This window comes from Oreochromis niloticus, linkage group LG14 (genome assembly GCF_001858045.2).
Source record: "Oreochromis niloticus isolate F11D_XX linkage group LG14, O_niloticus_UMD_NMBU, whole genome shotgun sequence".
NCBI lineage: Eukaryota > Metazoa > Chordata > Actinopteri > Cichliformes > Cichlidae > Oreochromis > Oreochromis niloticus.
In genome coordinates, this window is record NC_031979.2 from 21,710,975 (window position 1) to 21,728,735 (window position 17,761).

Genomic DNA, 17,761 nt, shown 5'->3' on the forward strand with positions numbered 1-17,761 from the left:
CTGCCGGTATCCATGGTAACACTCTTCTTCCCCCTGTGGATGGGGCTCTAATTAGAGCAGCTATTATGGGCTGGTTTTAGCAGGGCAGGGTAGGGTGGAGTGGAGGGGTTGGTAGGGGGCACAGGCGGCTGCAGAGTGGGTAGTGGGCTAGTAGGCCGGGCTGCAGAAGCTTTTGGGAGTGAAGGCTTAGATGAAAGACTCAAGAAATCATGTTTTTGATCTCCCGCAGTCTCACAGACAGTTGGACCACTAGTTTACCAATCAGACTGTCAGTTGAAAATGATAGATTCTGAACCATGCCCAGTCTAACACAGTCTTTTTTATCTCTTCACTGTTTTTCTCATTTCACCTCTTCTCCCTTTGCACCACTCACTCTCCCACTCCATGTCCTCGAGATGCCCCTGAATCTTCAAAACTGTGTGTCTGCCCATATCCTCTCTATGCCTTCACATCTGACTCCGTCTCTCTTCTCTATACTTCATTTATTCATATCTGCCTAAAATCTGTGTCTTCACCTTTTACTCACCCTGCTCATTTAAACAGCCCTCTAACTGTTTTCATTCATTTTTTTCTTTATTTCCATTCTCTCTTTGCCTTATACTGACTTCTCTCTATATACCCTTTATTTCACCCTGCTGCCTGTCCTTGCCTTTTTATGTACCCTTGCCTTTTCTATTTTCCACTCTCTTTCATCTAACCGCTCTCTCTCCTTTACTTATCTTCTTTTATTTCATTTCACTATTTCTCCCATACTTTGTCTCTGCATATCTATTCACCCTCCCCTTCCCACTATACCTTGGACCTTGTATTTCTCTTATTTGTTTTGGTTATTTTTTGGACTCTTTCGTCCAATTTCTCTGTCTTTTCTACCTGTCTCAGTTCCTCCACTGATCCAGCCATTTGACTTCCCTCCGACTTCCATCGGTAAATTGATGTACATTGCCTGCGTGGTGTCGTCTGGAGACATGCCCATACGCATCACGTGGCGCAAGGACGGCCAGGAGATCGTGCCCTCTTCGGGCATCACTATCGACACGAAGGAGTTCATGAGCTCCCTCCAGATATCCAAGGTGTCGCTCAAGCACAATGGCAACTACACCTGCATTGCCAGCAATGATGCTGCCACTGTCAGCACAGAGAGGCAGCTCACAGTTACGGGTAAGAAAAGAAAGAGCACAAAAGAGAGAATATGAAAGAGATATTTAGAAAGGGATGAAGGACAAATGGAGGAAAAAGGAGCACTTTGGAAATTTGGTATTCCACTTGAATAAAGATGGAGGACCTGGATGATAAAAATAAAAATGGTCAAAAATCAAACAGCAGAACTGATTTGCACTGGATCCTTCACTTCTAATTTTGATATTCCAATACCTTTTTGGTTTAATGCCACATTTTTCAAAACACAACACAAAAAAGATAAGATTTTTAAAGTATTACAGGACATCTCCACATCCCCCAAGTAACATTAGATTTTTCTCTCTTTAATTATCAGCACATTAACACTTGAAGAAAGGGTTATTTTGGGTGAAGTCTATGTCACCTCTTACAAAGCCTTTTTTTGAACAATTTGAAAAACTAAGGTAAAAAGTGTAACCTGCATGATGAGAGGATGCAGGGATACTTTTGCGGTGTGAAGGCACTTAAACGGTGACTGAATAGTTTGATGAGTTTAAAATGTATATGAATTATATTCCATGGCCTTTGCAGTCTCATTTCAGTTGATTAACTTGTTAAACAGCGCTCTCCATCATCATCAGCTATCAAAATTTCAACTGAGGACAACTCTTAGTATATGTTGGGTTTTTAAATTCATACTCATCTCCATTTCCTCACTAAACATTATAGGTTATTGAAATAATAACAGAAATATCAATCTCATGTTTAATATTCTCCAGTGCCTCCTCGGTTTGTGGTGCAGCCCAATAACCAGGATGGGATCTATGGGAAGTCAGCTATCCTGAACTGTTCTGTTGATGGATACCCTCCTCCTAAGGTCATGTGGAAGCATGCCAAAGGTGCATTAGGTACATGAGTTTTATACGATCCTAAATTCTTTATTTATGTACTGCAATGTGCCTCCGTCAGCTGTTCTATGCACATTCTCATATCTATTCTGTGCAAAGTAAAATGCTGCTAGTTAACTACATCATAATCTCATGTTCCTTTGCTCACTCTCTCTCTGTCCAGCGGGTATTGGGAACCCACAGCAGTACCACCCTGTGCCTCTGACGGGCCGTATTCAGATCATGAGTAATGGTTCTTTACTTATCAGACATGTCCTGGAAGAGGATCGGGGCTTCTACCTCTGTCAGGCCTCCAACGGCGTGGGCTCAGACATCAGCAAAAGCATGGTGCTCACAGTTAAGAGTGAGTATACAAACTTGCACTGGTTAATGTAGCAGGGTATGACTTCTTCGCTACGCAGACGACTGCACTGAGGCCATCTAGGATGCTCCAGCGCTCCCTCTTTATCGGTCTTCATCCACATGCACTCACTAACCGTGTCAAACCAATGAGCCAGCTCGCAACACTCTCTCTTTCGGCACAACCGTACACGCACATACATGCACCATCGTAGACTCGAAGAGCAAAGGTGACCGTGGACATAAGTGAAAAAACATACAGTATAGAATGAGAAAAAAGTGTGTGTGTGTGTCTGCGATAGACATTGACAAAGCAAGCAACTCAGCGATTGATCTTTTGACTCTCGGGATCCGTCTACAGACGATCAAAATGACTTTGAGCTTAACCATTATCTGCAATCAATCTCTTCAACCTGCCCTCGACGTCAGTAACACCCTATGTAATGCAATGTGAAACTCCACAGGGAGAATATGTATGCAAACACACACAGACACACTGACCGTCAGCATCTAGTAGAGCGTTATATGATGCCAATATATTTTTTAGTATGCAGTACACTGACCTTGACCAAAAATCTGTAATCACGACAGAGATGTCAAGGCTTAATATTCTGACACCTTTTGACACTTGTACACACAGACACATATAACAAGCTGCACATAAATCTATCTGCTAGTTTCATCATGTTTTTCTATCACAGGGTTGCCCCCCTCTCTCTCTCTCTCTCGCTCCCTTTCTCTTTCTCTCTCCCCTTCTGGTGTTAGTGTTATTGATTGAACCGTTCCTCTCCTCTGCCTCCCTCAATTCTGTCTGTTTCACTCAGCGGAGAGGGAGGAAAAAGAGGAAAAGAGGGGAGGGTGAGATGAATAAGTGATGAAAACAAAACAGCAGAAGCCTCCTCAGATCGATATTTTGTGTGTGTGCAAATGAGTGCGTGTGCCCGTGTGTCTGTTGGAGAGAGAAGATTGAGTGTGTAAAGGGATTTTGTGTATGGAGTGTACACGAAAGGTAGAGTGTATCGTTTTTGCCTCTTCATTCACCTAGACCCCAGTGTTAACTATTGGAGAATGAGGAAGGAGGTTTATTGACTTTACCTCATTGACCACAGCTCTTCATTACTTTACTGCAATGGAACTTGGCTACTCTGAACTCCACCTTTTTCAACTGCCAGTTATCCCACCTTTCTCCTCTCTGCTATTTCCCTTCTTTCTGCTTTTCCACTTAAACCCTGCTTATTATCCACTTACTCTTTCTTTTCCTTCCTCCCTCTCCCCTCTTTTATCTGCTTCTGTCGTCTGACATCCCTCTCATCAATCTGTTTACTGTTACCATTTCTGCCTGCTTCACCCCATTTATTCTTGCCTTCTCTTCATCTCACACTCCATTTCCCGTCTCCTTCCAGTCCCAGCAATGATCACCAGTCACCCCAACACGACCATGGCTAAGAAGGGTCACTTGAAGGAGTTGAACTGCACAGCCAGGGGAGAATGGCCCATCATCATCCGCTGGGAAAGGGGTGACACCGTCATCGACCCTGATCGCAACCCCCGATACTCCATTACCACCAGTCCCAATGAAAAGACTGATGAGGTGTTGTCAACACTCAAGGTAAAAAAAAAAAAAGACTTATATATAGTAGAAGATCTAGATCATTTCTGATGAAATGAGACATTAATGTCTCACTGACTCTTATTCAGTTGACAGATGCATGAGATTTAAATCTTTTCTTCTGATTTACTTTTTCACACCCAGACTTCAACCCTGAATTTTTCAACATATTACCCGACAGCATTGTACGTGCGAACACTAATGACAGACTTAATTTAGACATTAAACGGTCTTTGTCCTCCTAGCTCCCCACCATAAAATCCCTGTAATGTCTGATTGCGCTCATGGGACAGTAACGCAGTAAACCGATCAGAAGGTGCAACTTCAGACACGGTCCAAAACGAGAGATTTCAGATTTCACGTGTGAAAACAGCTGTAACTTTCACCATGCAAAGCAAACTATTTGGTACAGTGTCAACTTTTGTACCTTCCTTGTCTGTGCTTCATAGCGTTAGGGTTAAGATTAGAACGAAGATAGCAAAACCAGTGTGTGTATTTGGGGTTGTTAAAAATGAAAATTGTGCTGGCCACAAATTTAGCGATCAGTTAGTGTAAGAGAAATTAATTTATTATCAAATTAATTTATCAGAATATAAGAATAGATATACTTAACCCAGCTTCAAAACAGAAATTCTAATTCTCAATATCTCTATGTCTTAATTTTCCTCTAATATACAGCCATGGGTTGTCTCCTAATTCATTTAAAACTGAAATTCTGCACTGGCCAGGCTCAAATGAAAGCACGGAGCTTTTTTACCCTGCTGATGCCATGTTTTTCAGATATTAACAAAAGGTAATGGAGGGAGACGCATAAACGAGGAGCAACTTTGTGTTCACTGAATTCAGAGAGTGTCACAACCTCACCGATGATCAAGTGTTTTGTATGTTTTGTCGGTGTATGTGTACCTCACACACCAACCAAATGTTTTTTTAGGAAAAAACTGGTTCTTGCCACTCAAACTGCAGTGGGTGCCGAGTGTACAGGTGTCTGTTTTCTGTTACACCTTTTCAGTGAGGTGAACAGAGTCACCTAAATACCAAACAAAACATGGTCAAGCAAAAACTGTCACTAAGGCGCTTCTTCGTCACAAAGCTTTGCACAGTTTGTCTATGCAGACATAGAGTTGTTTCTCTCGTTGACATTTTTTTCTTTGTACCTTTCTCACTCCAGCTCAAGCCAGCAGAGCGTGAGGATTCAGTCTTCTTCTCTTGTCATGCCATCAACTCTTACGGAGAGGGACGAGGCCTTATCCAGCTCACTGTGCAAGGTAAGCACTCATGTGCAAATGCATGTACTGTACCATCCTCACTTTAATTCCATAAAAGCTCTTTCTTCACCTTTGAACTCTTTCATGTGGTCCTTTTTTTCTCCTTTTTCTTGCCTCCTTTTGTTCACTTTGTCTAATTTTAAACCTCAGAGCCTCCAGACCCTCCAGAGCTAGAGGTGCGAGAAGTGAAAGATCGTAGCATGAATCTCAGGTGGACACAGAGATTTGATGGGAACAGCGTAATTACATCATACGATATTGAATACAAGAACAAGACAGGTGAGCAAAAGTCAAGTCTGATGATTTATTTTATTAATGTATTGCAAAAGGAGTCGACCCTAAAAGTAGCAGTATATTCTACACTGAAAATTGCTAGGCTGTTGGTGTTTGTTTTATTTGAGCTTCTTTATTTGAAGCTATTTTAAACTGAATGCCAATAGCATTCCCAACCTCCCAACTTCCCATGTCCATCCAAAGTGTTGAAGTAGTAAAATGTGCTATTTTCTTCTGTTTTGTCAGATTCCTGGGAATTAAAGCATGCCACCCGAAATATCTCTCCAACCAACAACCAGGCCAACATAGTGGATCTTCATCCTGCATCTGTCTACAGTATCCGCATGTACTCCTACAATGCTATAGGCAAGAGCGAGGCTAGCAAGGAACTCACTATCAGCACAGAGGAAGCACGTAAGCCTTTTGACAGCACTGCTTTCTACTCGCGTGAATGTAGGCAAATATTTTATTTTTGCTTGTTGTATGAGCAATTAGCGTTTGCATCTGTTATGACTCTGACATCTGTCCTTGACTAATCATTTTGAATGCTGGTCTCAATAAAACTGAAACAAACTTGTTTTGATCTAAATATTCAAGAAAAAATATGAAACGTGGAAACGTTAATGTTTTTCTGACATTAGTGAAATGCCTCCACTCAGTCCCATTGTCTCTCTTGTTATAGAGCCTGATGGTCCTCCAATGGATGTCATCCTGCAGCCTGTGACATCTCAGAGTATCAGGGTCACATGGAAGGTAATGCATTTCAAGGATCTGTCTCCTGACCAGCTTTACCTTATATTATTTTATCATTCTTTCTTCAGATTAACTTATTTTTCGTGTTAATGTATGTGTGGAGGTGTCAATGTCATTACACAATCTCGCAATATGAATATTGATTCTAATGTGAGAACATTTTTTTCTAATGGCAACCTTTAGGCTCCAAGGAAGGAGCTGCAGAACGGTGTCATCCGCGGTTACCAAATCGGTTACAGAGAAAACGGCCCGGGTAGTAATGGCCAGTACAGCATCGTGGAGATGAAAGCCACTGGAGACAGTGAGGTCTACACACTGGACAACCTGAAGAAGTTTGCCCAGTATGGTGTGGTTGTCCAAGCTTTCAACAGAGCAGGCACAGGACCTTCCAGCTCAGAGATCAATGCTACAACACTAGAAGACGGTGAGCAATACATAACTGTGTCAAGATACGCGTGAAGGGATTTAATTGTCTGTAGGACTGTATAATGAGGTAAATGTTGGCTACCTTAATGACCTGTAGCAATATTGGAACAAATAAAACAAATAAGTGCAAATGTGCAGTGGAAAAGGACAAAGTCAGTCATATGAAATATCAGCCTCTGCACTATTTCTCATGCCATTGTACTTCTTGCTTTTGCAGTCTGGTCTCTTTCAAATCATGCCGTGCTGTATAACCTCAAATTACTACATTCGCTCTGTTGCCTCAGCAAGAATGAATATTGGCTGTTGAAATTCCAATCCCTCTTATAAATACCAGCTCACAGATAACCTCTGTGATTCATGTAAAGTGAGTGTAGACAGAGTGTAGATTGCAATACGTCCCGATCATTAGTGGGTAGAAGGGTTAATGCTGACTGGATGAATGACTAAAACACAAAAAGCACTTAGAGAGCAAAACCCTCTTCTTAGGCTGGAAAGTGTTGCACAAGATTCATATTTTACCAAGCAAACACATTAGAGAATCGTTGATACTTTTGAAAAAAACACTGATGACAAAAATTGACCAACAAAAAGACAAAAATGTGCAACACGAGCTTAAAAGCAGTTTGGGAGAAATGGAAGAGGCTGGTGTAGTAAACTGATGGAGCAATCGTAGTAGAGCAATGAATCCTTGTCCTTCTTTATTGTCCTGTGTTTGAATTCTGATCCATTTAGCTTTTCAACCAGCCTTTCAAGAGCTAAACTTTATACTGCAAGGACAGGCACCTTTTTAAATAAAATATTTTATCATTTATTTATTCATTTATTTTTTTATATAAAGCATTGGTTTCTATGCTGACTGCATTAATTGACTTTTGTACGGTGGCCCTGCGAGGCCAAACAGACTGCAACTTAAGAAAACACCAGCAATAAGAAAAACGCTGCAAAAGCACACAAAACACAACGGAAATAGGAAAAAACGACAACGGAAATAGGAAGAAAAAAACAGAAATAGGAGAAACAAAAACAGAAATAGGAAAAAACAGATTTCCAAAAGCACAAGGGAAGTGTTCCTGGGGAAACAATAACCCGACTGACCAGTTGCAGGAACCCAAAACATGGTAGATGTGTTTTATCATGATTCATATAATACTGATGACGGATTTTTAACCTAATAGTTAGGCTAACACACTTACCACTCATCTTTTCTTTCCTCACAAAACCGATATATCCTCCACTTCTTTTAAGTGTCTCCCAGCGCAATTCTTAGCATATTTTGGTTCCTGCAACTGGTCCGTCGGGTTATTGTCTCCCCAGAAACGCTTCCCTTGTGCTTTTGGAAATCTGTTTTTTCCTATTTCTGTTTTGTTGTTTCCTATTTCCGTTGTGTTTTGAGTGCTTTTGCAGCGTTTTTCTTATTGCTGGTTCTTAAGTTGCAGTCCGTTTGGCCTCTCAGGGCCACCGTACTTTTGGCTACTGATAAAACAAATGAAAACCACGACAAGTTGACAGTTGTTATGCTCAAAATTAGCAGTATGGCAGTCACCATTTATCGTATCCTGGTATATCATCTTTTTGACCATAATTTTAAAAAAAAATCAACATCACATCATATTAAATTAAGCTATGCATTTAAGACCAAACTGTTTACTGACAACATACATCAAGGTGAAGTATTGTAATTTCTTTATAGACATCTATACAGACTTCTTTTCGCTTTCATCCATTCGAAAGAATGAAAGTTGACGCATCACCTCTTTGGCTCCAGTTTTTTGGACCAAGCGGCTGCATCTGTCATACTTCTTGTGTTCTCATTTGTCATTTCTCACTGGGCAGTTCATCTTCATGCTAAATGCAGACAGCCATCTTTGTTACATACTATCTCTCTCAATCTCAGTCTCAGTCAAACTATTCAGTCTACATTTGCATATTTGTACCATGTACAAACAAACACACATACACCAATCACATACATATTTGTCCTTCCAGTGAACAGTTGGCTGAGCCTCATTGGTCTAGAAGAGACAGAGCCCTCCAGTTCTTTCCTGTGGCTGTCACCGTGGCGACAGTGATATTGATGGCCATTATGATAATAGTGATAACAACAAGCATACTAAAAATAATTATAATTAGCTTGTCTCTCTGTTTGTCTCTCTCTCTTTCCCTGTGCTAGCTTCCTGCTGTAATTATCCACAGCTGAGCGCATTGTCTCCCTGATCCCTCTTTTCATCTTTTTCTGCCCTTCCCTTGCTCCCCTTGCTTTTAACTCTCTTCCTCCCTTCTCCCTTCTTCCTCTGCCCATCACCCGCGTGTCCTCCTCCCTATAGCCTGAGTTCATCATCGTTATTTTCCCCAAATTAATGCAGTCATTTATGTAAGGGTTTTTTGTTTGTTTGTTTTGTTTTGTGTTTTAATTTTAAAATATCTGTATAAGCAAGCCCTATTAGAGACACCCATTTGAACCCACTAAGCTTCTTGATCACATTTTTAGTCTTATTTTTCTTCTTGTAAAGGTGGGAATAGGGTTGTGTTTAGTTGCATTCTCATTATTTAGATATGGAAGCTAAAGTTTTTATTCATGCAAAACCATGTTTTGGTTTTCTGATCCTCCTTTCTCCTTTCCCTCCAGTCCTCCATCCTCCTCCCTCCTCCTTTCTCTTCACCAGCTGCAGAGAAATTCCCTGGTGGACTTGGCCCAATCCTTCTCTTTCATTACACTCTGTCTTTCAGTCAGCACTCTTCCTCTCTTCCTGCGCTTCCTTCTCTCACAAGTTGACTTCTGTTCATCTTCAACAGTGGTCTTTATTCAAAGCCTGAATGACTCGTGGTCAGTGGTAGCCAATAGAAAGGACACCTGGACTGGCAGGGACAGAGGGAGGCTTGTACAGAGAAAGAGAAATGGTCCTATACATCAGGCTTGACACATGGCATGGCCTTTCATCTATCACCTGTTTACTCACTTTAAGTTTGATATGGAAATGTATTTTAGGGTTTCAGGAAGGTCTGTTCATAGATTTGTTAATAAACTAACTACCAAAGTCATATCTTTGAAAACAAAAATGTCAACCCCTTTGCATTCATTTAAAAATAATCTGCACAATGTTTAACTTCAGGCTGCAGATACCCCTGCAAACTCAATATCCATATAACCTCAATGAACTTAAGAAATCTAATGGAAACGCTGGTTTTTCAAAATAGTTGAAATATATTTTTCAAAACATTAAAAAAAAATTCCCCGCTCGCCCCTGCGGGCGGTTTATCCTTCAAGCTCGGGTCCTCTACCAGAGGCCTGGGAGCTTGAGGGTCCTGCGCAGTATCTTAGCTGTTCCCAGGACTGCGCTCTTCTGGACAGAGATCTCCGATGTTGTTCCTGGGATCTGCTGGAGCCACTCGCCTAGCTTGGGAGTCACCGCACCTAGTGCTCCGATTACCACGGGGACCACCATTACCTTCACCCTCCACATCTTCTTGAGCTCTTCTCTGAGCCCTTGGTATTTCTCGAGCTTCTCGTGTTCCTTCTTCCTGATGCTGCTGTCATTCGGGACCGCTACATCGATCACTACGGCCATCCTCTTCTGTTTGTCTACCACCACTATGTCCGGTTGGTTAGCCACCACCATTTTGTCCGTCTGTATCTGGAAGTCCCACAGGATCTTAGCTCGGTCATTCTCCACCACCCTTGGGGGCATCTCCCATTTTGACCTCGGCACTATTTTGAAAAATCTGCATCTCCATTAGCTTTCTTAAGTTCATTGAGCACTGTGGCGTTTGGACAAAAAGCATGGAATGAAAATAAGTTCAAGCAATATGATTTTTTAAGGGAAAAAAGTGTTTATTCATGCTGTTACACTAACCTTTATTTAAGTCAAACTCAACTTGCATTCTGTTTATGGTTACTCCATAAGATAAAATATGAAATTTGTGTTGTGAAGGACATGAATTATTTTTCAGTTTCTGAACTGGGACATGCCAACAAAAGTTTTAGAACCGCTCCCCTAATGTAATCCAGTTCCACAGCATGGAAAGAAATCATCTTCTAATGATAAACCACATATTTAAGAGTAAATAATTCCTGGATTTTCTGCATTTTATCTTCGTATTGCACTCAGTCAAATGAGTTGTAATTGTTTTTCCAACATTCAATGATCAGACCTTCTTTACTAAAAAGGTGCGCTACATATTTATATACCTGACGATTCACAGCTTGGATAACTCATCTGTCCTTTTGTCCTCTGTCTTTATCTTTAGTACCCAGTCAGCCTCCTCAGAATGTGCGAGCCATCTCTGTGACATCTGATGAAGCAGTTATCACATGGGCTGAGCCTCCAAGACTGACACTTCACGGTGTATTGAAGGGATATCGTGTTGTTTTTTGGGCTGTTTTCCCAGATGGAGGTGTGTTGAGTTTGTCTTGTTATATCCAGGTTAAATTGCGATCACTATATGACTCAGGTTTGCATTCTAATCTTCTCTCTGTCTTACTGTCTAACAGAGTGGGGTGAAATGCAGAACATCACAACCACCAAAGAGCAAGTGGAGCTGAGAGGCCTTGAAAAGTTTACTAACTACAGCATCCAAGTGCTGGCCTACACCCAGGCTGGGGATGGCGTCCGGAGCAATGTCCTTTATATCCAAACCCGTGAAGACTGTGAGTCCATATTTTACTAGCTCTGATCAAACAGATAAACTAAGTGAAGAACTGACCTCCAGTCAGGAGGAGTCATTTACTTTCCTCACATCTTTGGAGCAGGTTTAAGCTTTTTGGGGGTTTTTTTTTCTTGGTTTAGGCAGCAATGTGGGAGGCAGAGAGCCAGCGGGGGTAGAGGGGGTCTTTGTAAGGCTGAGGTTGCTGATTAAAACCTCTTTGTGCTCTGATGTGCCATTACCAGTGTTAATGAGAATTAAGAAGCCAAAAAGTGTGTGTGTGGTTAAGGACCCTAAGGGTGTCAGTCTGTGCATGCGAGTGTGTGGAGATGGGTGGGGGGTTAAGTCTGTCTGTTTGCAGGTGTATATGGCTTTGTGTTGGCGTGCATGCACGAGTGCATGTGTGTGTACATGCGCTATTGTTTGTGTGCAAGTCTACCCCGGCACCCAGCACAAGGAGAGGGATTAATTCTTTGTGGCTTAGAGAGAATTAATTTTGTGCTTACACTGGCGGTGCTGTGGATTACATCCGTATCCGCCTCTCCTCCACCTCCCTGGGGCCAGGCAGAGGAGAAGGCAAGCGTCTGGAGATGAAGAAAATGAGGGAGAGAGGGAGTGCAGGAGAGAGAGGGGAGCAGAGATTCTAAGAAGTGTCATTTCAGAAAAGGCCTTTATTCTCTTTTCACCACCATATCTCCATTTTATGAGCTGGCCCCACTGCAATTGCTATTCAAATATGTCTATTGTGTTAGTCTTTGTGTGTGCGTGTGTGAGAGTGTGCGTGTTTATCAGGGGCAAACTGAGTGTGTCTTTTTTCCCTGATGCGGGTTGACACTGTGTCCAGGGGCAACCTCTTCACAAACGCGCAACGTTTTCTGTATTTTCCCTTTGCCCTCGGTTCTGTCCGCAGCACATGGAAAAGTGTTTGCTGTGCAATTGTGCAAACAGCCAGTTCTCAGTCTGTCGTTCTCTGCCTCCGTCTCTTACATGCATAAACATAGAAGACAGCAAGCATAAGAATATTGAAGACCGGGATTAATTTTTCAGCCTTATATCTAGGGGACCACAGTATTTGGCTCATTGAATGTGTGATTACATGTCTTCATTTGTGGATTTTATGCTAAGAATGCTATTTTGGTATAAATTCCAATATTATCAAGTTCTCTCAGGATTTTTTGACCTTTGACTCTAAATGAACTCATATCTCGTAATAATATTTAAGTGTTACACAAATACCTCTCATATTAATAAATCCTAATGTCATATTCTGCTGGTGCTCGGCCAAATACAAATTTCCATCAAAAACAGCCTAATTTCTGGGCATCACTAAGTAAGGCAGTTGTTGGTCATATCATACATTCTTGTTATAGATTATGCATTTTATATTTTTTGCTCAGTATGAGCCTTAAATGGTGATAGTAAACAGAGAATAATCATTTTCTCTTTATGAAACTTAAGACATATTGTCTGTTCTAAATGTATGTAAAGCTACAGGTGTCACTAGTGTCCGAATGAAGATATTCCAGTAGGATGTTATTTATATAGAAGTGAGGTCTTAACTTAATTAATTCACCAGTAGTTTCATACTTAGCGGGGCTGATGAGGAGAAATCTTTATTTGGGAAGAGGTTGAGGAATACAGTCACGCAGCATAAGGCATTTTTTAGGCCTTTATAAATGATAATAAAGAACCAATATACTTCTAGAACGTATAATAATACACTACTATATGCAGGCTAGTATGCATATAGAGCAGCTGGTATACTGCCAGTCATTTTCTTAACATCATTATCTGTGCTCTATTAAATGGCAGAAAATACTGAAATATTCCTTTTGCATTTTCCCATAAGCCAGGCTATTGATCACTGGAGTTCTCTCTCTAATATTGTAGGGTTTTACCTAATAATATTAACAAGCGCTTCGAGACAGCTGTTGTTCTGATGTGTAAAAGAAAGTTGAATTGAATTCTGACTGCTTGTTTTGTCAAACCAATAGTCTAAAACCCAAAGATGTTCAATTTACTGCAAATAATAAAGATGAAAGGGAAAGCTACTTCCCGTTTACTGTAACCACATTGAAATATAAGCGGTTCACATTTTACTCAGCCCTCCATTTCTTTCTTTTTAGACCCCGGACCCCCAGCTGGCATCAAAGCTGTGCCCTCCTCTGCCAGCAGTGTCGTAGTGTCGTGGTTGCCCCCTCACAAGCCAAATGGAATCATCCGCAAGTACACCATTTACTGCTCCAGCCCTGGGTCAGGCCAACCGGTGAGTTACAAGAGGGGTGCAGAGAGTTTCAGGATAAATAAATGAATTAAAGTGGAAAAGTGCAAAAAGACCAACCCCCAGCATAGCTTGGTAATGAAGGGGACAAGATCCTATTTTCTATGCAGAAAATAGCTTCTGTTAAACATTTTATATGTTGCTGAGATAAAACTCATTTGACTTAATTATAGCGTTTGCGTGTGTGTGTGAGTGTGTGTGTGTGTGTGTGAGTGTGTGTAGGTGTGTGTGTTGGGGTGTGTTTTTGTGTGTGTGGTCTAGTGCTGCAGTCTCAGCGAGATACGTGTGTGAAATGAGCTCTCCTCATTCTGCAGTGTGTGTGCGTGCAAACTCACCCTCCAGCCTCATTTACATATCTGCGTCTCATCACGTTGCCAGGACAACCTCATCTGTTCATCAACGAGGGCAGAAAACAAGCCAAGAGCAAATACACACTTTAGCTTAGACACACACACACACACACATGCGCACACAGAAACACACTCATAAATGTATTACATGAGCGATATAGAGGTACATACATATATGCAACTCATGTTTCTATAACAGTGTGAATTTAAAGGCAAGAAATGTATCCTGCTTGCAGTCTTGAACACACACGCACATGCATACACATGTACTATATAAATGTTCCCTTTGAGAAATATACATCTTTTCCTTAATGTCCCTCATTCATAAATCACTCACACCTTATCTCTATCTATCTATCTATCTATCTATCTATCTATCTATCTATCTATCTATCTATCTATCTATCTATCTATCTTTCTGAAGCCCCCATGCAGAGTTCGGCATGATTACTATGTAAATGAGTGCGACTGGAGAGAGGGAAGGAGGGATGGGGGGGTCAGACACACCGCGCGGGGAGTACTTTTGTTCCTCTTTTCATTATCTCGCTCTATCGTTCCCCGGATCACCGCTATCTCCACGCCGGAGGAATATTTTAATATCCGTTACAGCAACACACACTCTGTCACTCTTCCCTCCCTCCCTTCCTCCTAGCATCTACCCACCCACCCATACATCCATCCCACCATCTATCTATCCATCTCTCCATCCATGCTTCAGCTTGCAGTGGAGAGTATAGAGACAAATGTGCAGAAGAAGATATTGATGCGTATGCGAGAGTCGGGGGGGGGAATGCTAAAACAATGTAAAATAGAAGGGGAGGGGGGGTGTATATTGGTGGATAGATGCAAGAAAAAGCAAGGAGTGGGCCCACAGATGACAGACAAATGTAAAGATAAAGAAATGAAGAACAGTGATGGCATGGGGGGGTGCACAGAAGGATGGTGCAGTGGGGTGAAGAATAGTCGGAGAGAAAAACAGAGAGAGCGTCAGAGGCAAGAGGAATGGATGATGAACAGGGAACATAGTGAAGTAATAAAAAGCTCAGTGGATTCCTTCATGGCGACCTGCTCATAAATGTGAAAAACAACATGAATACTGGAATCTGTTTGCACAGAATAAACCGTTCTGCAGACAACAACCCAGCAGGCTAGGACAGAGCTCAGTAACGCTGCAGTGTCTTCGCAGGTTTTACTGGTCTGGCACATTCGCTGACTGTTCATGCTATTTGACACTTGTATCGCAGTCTTCATTTCATCTGTGCATGTGTGCCTGTCAGTCACAAATGTAAGACGGTGTCAAACTGCTTGGGTGTAGTAAAATATGATTTAGAGGGTGCCGAGTGAATGTTAGGTGCTGCCTTACAGTGCAGTGTGTGTGTGTGTGTGTGTGTGTGTGTTGAATTTTTGATTGTGTTTCTTTTTTTTCATACTATTTATTACTTGAGGCCAGCAGCACAGCAACAGCCAGAGTTGCAGGTGTGTGTATATATAGCTGACTGCTGGGATACCTGAGGAGTAGGTGAAGAGTAGGAGTTGAGGAAATACAGGTATAATTGGTGGGTAGGTGAATAGCGATTGGCAGGCAGTAAAAAGGAGAGATTCTGTGTGTGTGTGTGTGTTAAGGGGACAGTGATGCGTATATGTCTAGACAGGAGACACATGGCTGGGTTAAACACACTGCAATTACACATCCACCTCCAGGTCATGTATGCGGCTCTATGTGTGTGTGTGTGTGTGTGTGTGTGTGTGTATGCCTGTGTTTCAGTACGTTCATGCATATGTATTGGTGTGTATTCATAGTGCTTGTGGGTAACCATTCCTCTTCCTCTGTCTGTTTGTGTTACTTTCCTCTCCTCTCCTCTCCATCACTGCTGATGCCTGCAGTAGATAGGCCTCATTAGTGTATGACTGTTCATGATATCTCTGACTGACTCATTTGTCTGTCCCCTATTGTCTTCCTCTCTCATATCTCTGTTTGCCCTCCCCGAGGAGAACAGAGAAGGCGAGGGAGTGGGATTCACTCCCCCAATCCAACCCTCTCGCCTCTCTCTCCTCAAGCATCACTTGCCTTTCTTCCCTCCCTCCCTCCAGCGTCATCCTTTCATACCATTTTGCCTTACCACATTACAATAAGTCTCAGAACCTCTCTAACTTTTAGCCCATCTTGGTCTCTGTTTTACTGGTACAAAATGAAGAAGAAAATAATTGGTTCACATTAAAATGATGTTCACTCAGTTCATCACATCACCTGCCTCTCCAAACAATCTTGTATTTGGCATCCCCAAAATTTTACCTTATGCTACCTTGAATATACTTTAAATTTTCTGAGAAATGCTATAAAACATTTTTTTTATTTTGAAAAGGTACCGTTAAAGCGCTACGTGTTTCCAAACCAATCCAGACTCTTTTTATTGTAATTGCCCATTTTGCCTCATTGTGCACTGTTTTGGACTTCAAAACTACTTTAATTCTTCATGACATAGAATCAACAAGGTGCTGGAAACATTCCTCAGAGATTTTGGTGCGTATTGACATGATAGCATCACACAGTTGCTGCAGATTTGTCAGCTGCACATCTATGATGTGAATCTCCTGTTCTATCACTTCCCATAAGTGCTCTATTGGATTGAGTTCTGGTGACTGTGGAGGCCATTCGAGTACAGTGAAACCAGTTTGAGATTATTTGAGCTTTGTGACATGCCACTCTATCCTGCTGGAAGCAGCCATCAGAAGACGGGTACACGATGGTCATAAAGGGATGGACATGGTCAACCACAACACTCAGCTAGACTGTGTTGTTAAACAATACTCAGTTGGTACTAAAGGATAAAAAGTGTGCAAAGAAAATACCCTGCACCATTACACCATCGCCTTTCCAGTAGATCAGCAGTTTCTGAAATCATCAGACCAGCTTGTCTGGCACCAACAACCATACAACTTTCAGAGTCACTTAAATCACCTTCCCCATTCTGATGCTCACTTTGAATTTCAGGAGGTCTTCTTGACCATGTCTACATATCTAAATGCATTAATTTGTGCCATTGGCTGATTAGATAATTGCAGTGAGAGGTAGTCGAACAGTTTTAATCAAGTGAAATGATTTTAGGACATTATCAAGTTTGTTCTTCCAAATCAACAATCTCTCTTCTCATTTCGTTTTTCCCTAGCTGCCAAGTGAATATGAAGCTAATCCAGAGCTGCTGTTTTACCGAATCACACACCTCAACCACCGCCAGCAGTACCTGATTTGGGCTGCAGCCGTCACCACTGCAGGCCGAGGTAACTTCAGCGAAAAGGTCACTGTGGAGCCAGCAGCCAAAGGTGAGTCCCTCAATATGAAAGGGAGACCCATGATTAGTGGAAGTGCCCACTGTAGATTAAAGACCCTCAAAATTTAAGTTTGATCATTTTATCGAGGTTCAATGCTAAATTTGTGAAGTAATCTTTTGACCGACTTTTTGTTTGGTGGAAGAAACAAACAGTGCCCTCTTTTTCCTGTTTATTTTTCCCCCGCTTCTGTCCTCTCTCTCAGGAACTATTAGGATACATCCGCTGTTAGAGTGGTGCTGCTCTACAAACCACTCGTTTTCTCTCCGACTATTCTTCACCCCACTGCACCACTCATGAACTAAAAATAAGCATTTTTAAAGGATGTTTTGCTTTACATCCCCCATCATCTTCTTACTGCATTACGTTCGCTATACAATGGAGGAAATAATTATTTGATCCCCTGCTGAATTTATAAGTTTGCTTGCTTACAAAGAAATGAACAGTCTCTAATTTTTATGGAAGTTTTC

General features: G+C 41.7%; 1 protein-coding gene across 2 annotated transcripts in view; it reads left to right on the top strand.

The window, feature by feature from the left end:
* The window catches only part of dscaml1 (Down syndrome cell adhesion molecule like 1), a 97,834-nt gene that overhangs the window by 67,992 nt on the left and 12,081 nt on the right, over positions 1 to 17,761 (top strand). For both annotated transcript variants that reach the window (XM_025898302.1, XM_025898303.1), the window contains 13 exons: positions 880 to 1,158; positions 1,896 to 2,024; positions 2,188 to 2,367; positions 3,767 to 3,972; positions 5,144 to 5,240; positions 5,391 to 5,519; positions 5,760 to 5,927; positions 6,196 to 6,266; positions 6,450 to 6,690; positions 10,938 to 11,084; positions 11,182 to 11,337; positions 13,460 to 13,599; positions 17,132 to 17,285. In XM_025898302.1, coding sequence (XP_025754087.1) covers positions 880 to 1,158; positions 1,896 to 2,024; positions 2,188 to 2,367; positions 3,767 to 3,972; positions 5,144 to 5,240; positions 5,391 to 5,519; positions 5,760 to 5,927; positions 6,196 to 6,266; positions 6,450 to 6,690; positions 10,938 to 11,084; positions 11,182 to 11,337; positions 13,460 to 13,599; positions 17,132 to 17,285 — 2,097 coding nt within the window. The remainder of the gene's footprint in view (positions 1 to 879; positions 1,159 to 1,895; positions 2,025 to 2,187; positions 2,368 to 3,766; positions 3,973 to 5,143; positions 5,241 to 5,390; positions 5,520 to 5,759; positions 5,928 to 6,195; positions 6,267 to 6,449; positions 6,691 to 10,937; positions 11,085 to 11,181; positions 11,338 to 13,459; positions 13,600 to 17,131; positions 17,286 to 17,761) is intronic.